At 39.8% G+C, this 11,499-nt stretch overlaps 1 protein-coding gene across 1 annotated transcript; it reads left to right on the top strand.

The window, feature by feature from the left end:
* Positions 1-2,640: 2,640 nt before the first annotated feature.
* LOC130045240 (histone H3.3C-like) lies at positions 2,641-10,658 on the top strand. Its single transcript, XM_056137977.1, has 3 exons — positions 2,641-2,710; positions 9,518-9,589; positions 10,267-10,658. The coding sequence occupies exons 1-3, from the start codon at positions 2,641-2,643 to the stop codon at positions 10,656-10,658; spliced, it is 534 nt and encodes a 177-aa protein (XP_055993952.1).
* Positions 10,659-11,499: the final 841 nt, after the last annotated feature.

Below are 11,499 nucleotides of genomic sequence, written 5' to 3'. Positions count from 1 at the left end.
CAATCCAGCCCAATTACCCCCAGTAGTCAGACTGTATCTATGGTACTGTGTTTAGTTAATTGCACATTAGAACAAGTCCAGTAGATTAACTTTGAAGATGTGTGGAGGTCAAAACTGGAAACCATGTCACAGAATGACTGAAGCAATTAGCCAAGCAAAGGACTGGCAGGGATGTCTTTAAATATCTGAAAGGTCACATTGAAGACAAAGTGGGTTTACTCTGCTAGTAGAGAGCAAGCTGAGGTTCCGGGTGGAGACAAATTTCCTTTTACCAAATAATGAATAACAAGAGTTATTGGGTAATTTTTTTTTAAAAAGACCACAATGTAAGAGTCAAAAAAAAAAAAAAAAACTTTGAATAGCCATCGGTCATTAGTGAGCCAAAGAGATTAAAATGTAGAACTAGCACTCAAAAGTTCAGGGCAGTTCAACAGTTCTTCTCAGCCAAAAATCCTCTCAGGCAGCCCCTGCCAAGTTGGTCTCAGAACTAATTAGGGTCCATTGTCATCTGACAGACAACCCATTAGGAAGAAGACAAGATGGAGCTGGGTTTGTGTTTCTTTCACTGCAGCTGCACGTATCTGCCTCAGGTAAATTATGTGCGCTGATCGTGAAAAAAATAAATAAATAAATAAATAAATAAATAAAAATACAAAAAACAGATTCCTCATTGCACTCCAAACCCAACCTTTGGCCTCAGAATGTCTGGGATAGCCCAGAACCCTATATTTTTCAGTCAACTCAGATTGTTCTGATGTAAAGTGTGAGAAATATTGAACTAAAAGAACAGAAGTCTTTCTGATGCTAAGGAGCTGTGAGAAACAACAGGAGTATAGGTTTTCTGTTTTTCTGGAAGAATTCATTGGATCCAGGTCTAAAAAAAATCTTAAATGAATAGACAGCTGAAAACTTCTGTGGCATATAATCTAATATCTAATGAAGGATTTGCCCCCATCTCCAATGCCGGATCCCTTCACCTGATTTCTGTAGCTTGTGAAAAACTGGGACACGCTCATCCTGCAAGGCTGCCTCTGAGCCCCTCCGCAAATAAAAATCATCCAAAGATCACTGACAAACATTATTGACAAACATCGGCTTTCTTAAAATTAAATTTCTTAAAATTAAAAATATCAAAATTTGGGGCTGGAGAAATAGCACAGCAGGTAGGGCGTTTGCTTTGCATCCAGCCGACCTGGGTTCGATTTCCAGCATCCCATCTGGCCCCCCGAGCACCACCAGGAGTAATTCCTTAGTGCAGAGCCAGGAGGAACCCCTGTGCATCGTCGGTGTAACCCAAAAAGCAAAAATTAAGAAAACAAAATAATAATAAAAATATCAAAATTTACTATTTTACAAGCAGGCCCAGTATTGTCTCCATTGTGAGACTTCTTGTTACTGTGTTTGGCATATTGAATACTCTCGGGAGCTTGCCAGACTCTCTGAGAGGGGTTGAGGAATCAAACCCGGCTTGGCCGGGCTGGGTGTGCGCAAGGTAAGCGCCCTACCGCTGTGCTATCACTCCAGCCATTTTACAGTATATACAAATAAATATCATAAAATTTCAATATAGAGGAACAAATATGTTATATTTGCATTTTTTTGAAAATGATGTGGTTAAATGTTGTGTATTTGAAATCACACACTGATGGACCTAGAATGTGTTCACTCAAGATTTTTATCCTCTGAACCTGACAACTCCCTTTATCCTCACTTCTCATCCCCTCCTGTCATGAATCTCAGACATGTGACTCTGAGCACAAATGATACTCATGAATGTGGAAGTCATTTGCATATCTTCATATGCATATCTGCATATCTACAGCAGAGTTCATATGCTAAGAGCTCTAAGTTAGCACCACTTACAGGTACAAATTTTTGTACCAGTTACATTTAGGGTTCAAAGGTAGAGAGAGAGATTTACTCAACCTTTAGGGAAAAGTGACTTTATTTCATACTACTCTCTAGAAATCTCACCCTTGCAAAGGACTTCTTCACGAGCAGCAGGAAGTGATCACTGAGCAGCAAGAAGTTATTTTTATGACTAACAAATTTTTCCTTGAAAAGTTTTCTTTCTCAAAAGTCTGTCTTTATCCTTCCTAGGTAAAAGATATCGATCGTTCTGTCTAATCCAGAACAGTGCCTCTGATATTTTTAGGAAAGTGCCTCCCCTAGTTTGGTTATAGTATTAATGTGCATGGATTTACTAACCCATATCCTACTCTGGGGTGACTATGAGTGCATCTAGGCTGGTTTCCTTATCAAGATGTAGCACTGTTGCACTGTCCTCCCATTGTTCATGGATTTGCTCCAGCGGGCACCAGTAGCGTCTCCATTGTGAGACTTGTTACTGTTTTTGTCATATCAAATACGCCACAGGGAGCTTGCCAAGCTCTGCCGTGTGGCCGGGATACTCTCAGTAGCTTGACCAGCTCTCTGAGAGGGACGGAAGAATCAAAGCCGGTCAGCCACGTCCAAGGCAAAAGTCCTATCCGCTATGCTATCAAGATGAGTCAAGATAAAGTACTGCTCAGTGATTTTTAAATTTGGATCAAGAGAATGCTCAGTCTCTTTGGAGAGGCAATGGAAAAAAAAAAAGAGGGCATTTGGCCTACTAGTGGCAAATATCTTATTGAATTCAACATGAAAAGAGAAGCAGAAAAGAACGAAGAGCTGGTGGTAGCCAGACTCTTTTCAGTCAAGTTTGAGACATGTATATATACTTGTCCTTCTAGTGTCGTCTTCAGTTATAGTAATTCAAGTTGGTTCCTTTTTGGGTCCCCGTTTAAGTTGGTTTTTCTTTCAATCAAAAGTTATGCTAAGCAACAGATAATGCACACCACATAACACATCCACCCCCCCCACACACACACACACAAACACATACACATCCATAAACTGAAGGCCTTGTATGTCCACAGACCTTTTAAGTTCCCCCAACTACCAACACATTGCATTATCTTTTTCTGAAGGCTGTTAGAGACACTTTTCAATATGTAGATCCAATCAGAAAAACTCTGAGACTAAGTCTAATACCTAAGGGAATATTCTTTTTTTTAAAAAAAAAAATTATTAGTGAAACACCATGAGGTACAGTTGTAGACTTACAAATTTTTGTGCTTGGGTTTCAGTTATACAGTGTTCGAGTACTCATCCCTCCACCAGTGCCCATTCTCCACCACCACTGATCCCAGTATCCCTCCCACCCACCGTACTCCCATCCCACCCTTCCTCTGTGGCAGGGCAGCTAAGGGAATATTCTTGACAGAAATAATTAGAACTTGGAAAAATATAATTTTGTTTATAAATGTATACTAAAATAAAGGATTTGGGGGAAATAGTTTGAAAGGAAGATGGGGTTAAAGACTAATATTCCACTCCATGTTTTCTGTTGTAACTGAGATTATATAGAAGACCTGTGATAGAAAGAATCTAATGAAATCCCATTTCTCTCCTGGTTTCTGTGCCCACATTAAAATCCATATTCTATTAAGATGTTTTTCTTACTAGGGGAAGAATATCTTTAATCTTAAGAACAACATGAGGGAAACCTAAGGAAATTCACAATAGAAATAGAGCACAATAGCTGTAATTGTGCCCAAACAAAATAAAAGAGTTTGCATTTGTAAAGGAGGGTGGACAAGAGAGAATGGCCAAGTGGAAGTAAGAAAGATGCATACATAGGAATGACAGCTAAGGGAGAGAGGAGAAAGAAATTGGAAAACTTTCAGAATGCAAATTAATGGTTAGGAGATACTTTATTGCTACCTGATGTTTATTGACACCCTGGAGGCTTATTTAATGCAAGATCTTTCTGATCTGGATTTAAATAAGCACCAAACTAAATTAGCAGAAGAAAAACTATGGATAGCTTGAAGGCAATAGCAGTGGAATAGAATATAGACCTAAAGCTAACGTTAACCAAGCAGATAAAAAGAACTCAATTCCAAAGGGCAGACAAGGAGGGGAAATCAAGAAGGGAGATTTGAGTTTCTTTCTTTCAGTCATCCATGCAAACTTCTGTCAGTATTGGACACCTGTCATGTTTCAGGCACTAGGCAAAGGACTAAGGACAATAATACCACAGTTTGGATCACACAGTCCCTTCACATAATAACCATTCTCCTTGCAGAAAAAGATACAAACAGAAATTACTCAACATCCAAGACAGTGTGAATGTTGGGAGGGACCTAAAGATTTCTCTGTATTTAAGCCATAATGCCCAAAAGGAGAGTATCTGCCATAGAGGCAGGGGGGAAGGTTGAGATGGGGGAGGGTATACTGTAACCATTGGTGGTGGAAAATGTGCAGTGGTGGAAGGATGGGTGCTTGACCATTGTATGACTGAAACTCAAACATGAAAGTTCTGTAACTGTATCTCACGGTGATTCAGTAACAAAAATTAAAAAAAAAAAAAGATTCCACTGCATTTGAGGCAGGGATGCACTAATTCTTGCTCAGAACTTTATAGTGCAGACGGCATTGCAAGGGACCTCACAGAATGGGTTCACTATCAAAGTCACTCATCCAAATTTAGAGAACCCCAGAGCCTCACTCAGAGCCCTCTGCACTGTCTGGAGAGTTCCTAATCCTCTGAAAGTGTCATAATTAACTCATTTTTCCTTTCATTTCTGGCTAAGAGGTCATGGGGGCTTAAAGGGAGGTAATTTCTTTCCCAGCCTGAGTTTTCAAAGAGGTGGGATTATTTAAAAAGGTGCTTCTGAAAATTGTTTTGATGGAAATTAAGGACAGCTCAGTTCAGAGAAAAGATCCCTTCTATATCCTAGAACCTGAATGTCCTGAATAATTCTTCGAGGTGTCATATTCTCAATAAACACCGTCCAGATGCTAGTCTGATCCAGGAAAGGCTCAGAACCAAAAGCATTGCTCTACAATGTGCTTCAGAACTGTCAGAATCTGGGCGAGAGGATAAAGTCCTACCGCCTACGCCCCCTCACACAATTTCTCCAGTGAGACTGTAGAGCAGCTAAAATGCAGAGTGGAGGCTGAGAGCGCCCAGAAAAAAAAAAATGCCGAATAGATTTTTTTAAAATAAATAGTGAATTCCTTAAAACCAGACAAAATATGTGTTGAAAATGGATATTTACCTTTAGGCTAAAAAAAGTGAGAGGCAGCTCTCTCCACCCCCACTCCCTAATTACTAAATCCTCCACCATCACAGATTAAACTTTGATTGAACCAGCAATGAGATAATAGATTTAAAAGAGAGAAATGAGCTTGCTTAAAAAAAAATAGGAAAATGAATCTAAAGGGTTCGAATGAGTCAATCTGCTCATAGATAAACCTGCAAATAAAGATCAGGTCAAACTAGGACTCTTCAGTACGAAACTCCAGATTTCTGTATCTAGGGGCTGGAACGATAGCCCAGTGGTCAGAGCTCTTGCCTTGCACACAGCTGACCTGGGTTCAATCCCCTGCAGGGGGTGTGGTGTGGTGTCTGAGTGTAGAGCCCGGAGTAAGACCTGACAACACTGGATATGGACCCCCAAAATTTTTTTGAAGATTTTTTTTATTCTAGTAAAGTTCCCATTTATCTGTTGGGCTAAGATAAAGTATTCAGAATTTTTTTTAAGCTAAAAATATTTTACCCAAGTATCCTACCTAAGGAAAATTCTTGGATGCAACAACAATGAAAAAGGTTGAGGAAAGATTCAGAATAAAAGAATGGTAAAGAGTATGTATAAAATACAGAGATGTGGTTACAAAGATAAAGGTATCAGGGAGGGAGCTCAGAGTACTAGAGAATATGTGGAAGTCCCAGTTTTAATCTCGACTACCACATACCCTCCAAGTAAACTAACCCCCACCCACCCATTTCAAAAGGCAGTAGACAGACCTAACAGCTCTCTAGAACAGCTAGTATGATTTACACAGATATCCAAGGATTTAAGATTTCACTAGTCTGAGATCAGGATATACTTGGAGCAAGTTTCACTGGTTGTAGAAACTTATTATTGACTGAGTGTGCCTGGGTGTACTTAGCTCTTTGGTCAAGGATTATTGTTATAAAACAATAGGACTGGAAATAGGAACATCCAGTTCCTCTCCAATGACTGTCCCAATTTTAGCACAGAAAGTTCCAGGTCCCAGGATCCTCTCTGTTCACACAAACTAGCTGGTCTCACCAGTGCAATGAAGCCAGATGAAACTGCCCTCAACAAACATGTGAAACTTATGTAGAAATCTTCCAGGCCTTGAGTGTGAATCTCAGATGGAGCAAAGCAGATGCCAACTCAAGTGATGTCCTCTCTCCCAGGGTAATCTGGCAATGGAGATGTTTTTTGTTGCCAAAACTGACAGGGGCAAGTCCTAATGGCATACAGTGGGTGGAGTCAGTGTCACTACTAAACAGCTTTTACAACAAAAGGTTTCCTGGCTCAAATATCAGTAGTGACCAAGTTGAGATGCCTTGGTTTGAAAAACAAAAGTTAATCACAAAAGTGTAACTTTAGGAACAAGAGAGACAGTTCAGTGGATAAGGTGCTAATTTACCTTGTGTGCAGCCAACCCGGTTCAATCCCTGGATACCCTGGGAACTGCCAGAATGACCCCTGAATACTGAGCCAGGAGTAAATCTGAACACAGAACCAGGAGCAAACCCTGAACACAGCTGAGTGTGGCGCCAAACCATCATCCACCAAAAGACTATAACCTTGAATGGAAATACACTCAACTATGCCATGTAAAAACAGTCTTAAAGAGGCTTAAGGGCAAATCCTAACTGTTATTTTGCGGAAACACCCATAAAATAAAAAGATAAATTTGATATGAATGGACAAAAGATATTAGTCATGATGCGAAGAATATAAAAACAAAGGAGATGAAATTAATAACAATTTGTTTTACAGATAAGAAGCATAAAGCATGATAAAGGAGATTCGAATCAAAACCAAAAAAAAATTTATTAGAAAAGGCAAAACAGTCCTAAACTTAAGCTGTGTAAAACAAATAATCAGAAAAATACATTATCTAAAAATTAACAGGAAAGCAATAAGAATTTGATAAATCAAGACAAGCATCAGATATGAGTATTTAGCAAAATAAAATTAGCAAAATAAAAAAGAGGGAGGATAAGAAGATCAGGTAAAAGGATTGATTGTTGAACAAAGGAGAGACTGAACTTTTAATATTGCATATATATAAATGTTGGTTTGTAATAGTGTACACCCAAAAGTTACATAATGTTATAATGCAATGTTACTTCAATAAATTTTTTCTTAACTTTGAGCCAGAGCAATAGTACAGGAGTAGGGCTCTTTCCTTGCAAAAGGTTGACTCAGGTTCAATCCCTGGTACCCCATCTCCCCAGTACTCCTAAGTATTGCCAGCAGTGATCGTGCAGAGCCAGGAGTATGCCCTGAGCACCACTATGTGAGGCCCAAAAAAAACCTCTCCACACCCAAATGTTTTTTTAACTTAAAATTTGTAGCACAGGGGGCTGGAGAGATAGCACAGCAGGTAGGCCGATTGCCTTGCACGTGGCCGACCTGGGTTTGATTCCCAGCATCCCATATGAGCACTGCCAGGAGTAATTCCTGAGCACTGCCAGGAGTAACTCCTGAGTGCAGAGCCAGGAGTAACCCCTGTGCATTGCCATGTGTGACCCAAAAAGAAAAAAAAATAATTGTAGCACATATTTATAGGTCACTTTCTTATAAGACAATAAAATTATAGAAAATTTTAAGTAACAAAAAAATCTATCAGCTTCAAAAATTCTTTGAAAATCTACACAGATAGCTCTGGCTAAAATTTAAATAAAAGCACTTATACCCAAATCAGTTCATTAAAAAATACTAAGCCAAAAGTTTTATACATATTATGTAAACTTTCATATAATGAGATATATATTAAAATGAAGTATTCAAACAGAATAGGGACTCCAAAATCCATGGCAAAATTCATAGTTACTGAAGGAAAAAAAAACAAACTCTTTCATAAATGATATGACACTGTTGGTTATTCATCCAGAAAAAAAATGGACTCCCTCTTGAAATGTTTATGTGGATTAAAGACAAATTTAAAAAGCTAATTTAAAATAATTTCACAAATGAAAGAAAATCAAGGAGACTTAGATATGCAGAGTTTAGGGAAACTACCTTGATCAAGACTGAAAACTCAAATTGAAATTAAAAATAATTAAAAACTACTTGGAAGACTCAAATTAGCGTGCATCAAGAAAGATACCACAAATAGATACTGTCATATCTTAGCACAACTATAACTCATAAAATAGAGGAAACCTCCCTTAATACACAGAGAATTCTTACAAATTGCCAAGAAAAACAATAGAGGAGAAATAAGAGTTTTAAAAATGAGCACTTTATGGTCAAGAATAAGATTGGTCAAATATGCAAAAATGAAGAGAAAACTCTTATCTTCATAAAAATTTAGATACAATGCACTACACTGCACTGTCCTCCCATTGTTCATTGATTTGCTCGAGTGGGCCCAGTAATGTCTACATTGTGAGACTTGTTGTTACTGTGTTTGGCATATTGAATATGTCATGGGTAGCTTGCCAGGCTTTGCCGTGTGGGCGAGATACTCTTGGTAGCTTGCTGGGCTCTCTGAGAGGGGCAGAGGAATCAAATCCAATTATAAAGTAATAATATACAATTTTACATAAAACTGATCAAAACTAAAATAGTATAGTATCTACTATTTGTAGTGATAAGCAGAAAGGGATTTTCATAAATTGTTGGCAGAAATTAATGGACTATGCCATTTTGCAAGCCAACTTTAAAATAGTTGTTAAAATGTAATAAAGTCTTTAACCCAGAACCTCCTGAGTCCTTCTTGGAAAACTTCTTCAAAAAATTGTAAGGGCTGGGCAGAAACTGGAAATAAATTATATAAGTTAACAGTAAATAAGATTTTCATATTGATGTTTATAAATAAAATTTAATTACACTCTAAATATAAGTAGTTCAATGTTTGAAAAAATTGACTTCTTTTCCTGCTAAGGCAACATAGTAATTACCGAAACACCCCAAAAGAATACATTTTCTTTGGGAGGGTTGTGGGGGTACACCCAGTGATGCTCAGGAATTACTTCTGGCTCTGTGCTCATGGATAACTCCTGGTGGTGCTCAGGGGACCATACATGATCAAAGCAGGGTTGGCTATGTGCAAGAGAAGAACCCTATCTGCTGTATCATCGCTCTGGTCCCAAAATATGTCTTTTAAAATGTTGAGGGTAGTACCTTAGATAGAACAAATATCTGTTTTGTTGTGATGAATCCTTCTGATAATAACAGCAAAGTCTTTGATAAACTTTTCCTAATGTCAGTCTTGATACTTAGGCCTAACCCTCCTAACAGATAACCTGACACTAGGCAAGTTGAGGTTTGGTCTTTTCATCTGATGATGAAACCAATGTCTAAGAAGGTTTATATAAATTCTCCTGATTACAGAGCTCAGGAGCACAGATAAAGATATAGAAGCCTTGTTCAGTGCTTTCTCCAACACTCAATAATCTTGTTCCCTTTTCTTCTTCAAGGTCCCTTTGATTCCAACCTGGAAGAGTTCTTCAAGAACCATACCAGCATGGAAGAAAGAAGTGAGAGTCAAGGTAGTTGAAATGCCCCCCTTTTTTTAATGTAAAGATACTTGAGGATAGTTTTTGTAATCACCATGAAATACAGTTACAAGGCTTTCATGTTTTAGTTTCAATCATACAATTATCAAACACCCATCCCTCCACCAGTGCACATTCTCCACCACCAATGCCCCAGTGTACTCCCACTTTCCAACCCTCCCCCTGCCTCCATGGTAGACAATTTTCCTCACTGGAGTTGAAATGCCCTTGCCCTCTGACCTGGAGGCATCTTCTTAAGAAAAAAAAGACTTGTCACCCTAGTAAGAAAACTGCACCAGAGACATTGGGTCTGGGAAATTCCAGAGACATCCACAAGTCACACCCTATGTGTATATTCCCAGATCTACTTGACACAGAACCCCCACCTCCTGCCTTTCCCTCCATTGATCCTGTTGCAGTGACAACATATCTTTCTACTTGAGATCTCAGATATTAGGTGTGGTGCTCGCTGTGCCGTTAGTTGCTCTTGCACGTGTATTCAGTAGCGATCACAGTCCTTAATTCCTGGTGCTGTGCTTGTTGGGGAGCCTGGCTAGCTACTGAGGGTATCCAGCCCTCACAGCAGAGCCACCCGTGATTTACCAAATATGCCAAAAAGAGTAGCTAAAATGGGTCTCATTTCCCTAACCCCGAAGAAGTCTCCAGCTGAGTTGGGAAGAACAAGAAGGCTTGTACTAAGCAGACAGCATGCAAGTCAACCAGCAGGAAGGCGCCCCTCAAGCAGCTGGCCACCAAGGTGGCCCACAAGAGCGCACCAGCCACTGGTGGCATGAGGATGCCGCACGGTTACCGGCCCGACAGTGTGCCACTACACAAGATCCACCAACTGCCATTCCAGTGGCTAGTGCTCAAGGTCTTTCAGGTCTTCAAGATCAACCTGTGCTCTCAGAGCTCCACCGCCATGATGCTTCAGGAGGCATCTGAGGGCTACCTGGTGGGGCTCTTCGAGGACACCAACCTCTGTACATTCCCTGCCAAGCTCATCACCATTATGCCCAAGGACATCCAGCTGGCGTGTCATATCCACGGAGAGAGAGCATAAAGTTTACGATGCTAAAATCTCAGGGGTGGGACAAATGGAGACACTACTGGAGCCTGCTCAAGTAATCGATGATTAATGGGATGACAGTGACAGTCACAGTGCTTGTTGGAAGTCACAGTAGTGCTCTATGAGGATGATACTTCCTGGCCATGGACTCCTAAAATTTTTGCAGTCTTGCTATGTGCTGGAGGTTGCATCTTTTAGCTGAGGTGAGGGCACATACCTGGTTGCTGTATAGGTAGAAACGGCTTGTGGTGCCAGGGGTCCAGAGAGCAGACACAACTGCCAGGACACAACTTGTTCATACAGTGGCACCCGGCATCTAAATTGTGTCCTCAGATTACAAGGCAGGGGCACTAAGTTGAGTACCAATGCTCCCTTGCTCCAGATTGCCCTGCTTGATACTCTCACAGAGGGGGAAAAAAAAGCCTTTTAGTTATATTTGCTCAGCCCCCAAAGTCGATTACTTTTCTGAGAATCCATATTTTTCTCACATCCAGCAAGTGTTTACTGTTCTTACTCGAGTAATGAAAAGCTGAAATCAAAATATTTAAACTCACTTCCACCTCTTGATAAAGGAACAGACCCAGTTGACATGTGTTAGTCACTTTACATAAGGAATATTATTAGTGAAGCCTTGTCAGCAATTCATGGCCTATAAAGCTCAGATATTTTCATTTTGCTGCCAGAGTTTAAAATATTAGCCTTGGTTATTGGATTGTGTGCCTTCTTTACCCAGAGTATGACAGAAGACTATGAATCTCATGCTGCTACCCCAGTCTCTCTCCTAGAGAAACAAAGCAGGTGGGAAGTGTAGTTCTGCATGCCAAAGATATCATGC

The sequence above is a fragment of the Sorex fumeus genome, unplaced genomic scaffold, assembly GCF_029834395.1.
Source record: "Sorex fumeus unplaced genomic scaffold, SorFum_2.1 ptg000128l, whole genome shotgun sequence".
NCBI lineage: Eukaryota > Metazoa > Chordata > Mammalia > Eulipotyphla > Soricidae > Sorex > Sorex fumeus.
The sequence above is the reverse complement of the archived record's forward strand: the minus strand, read 5'-3'. Positions and strand labels throughout refer to the sequence as shown.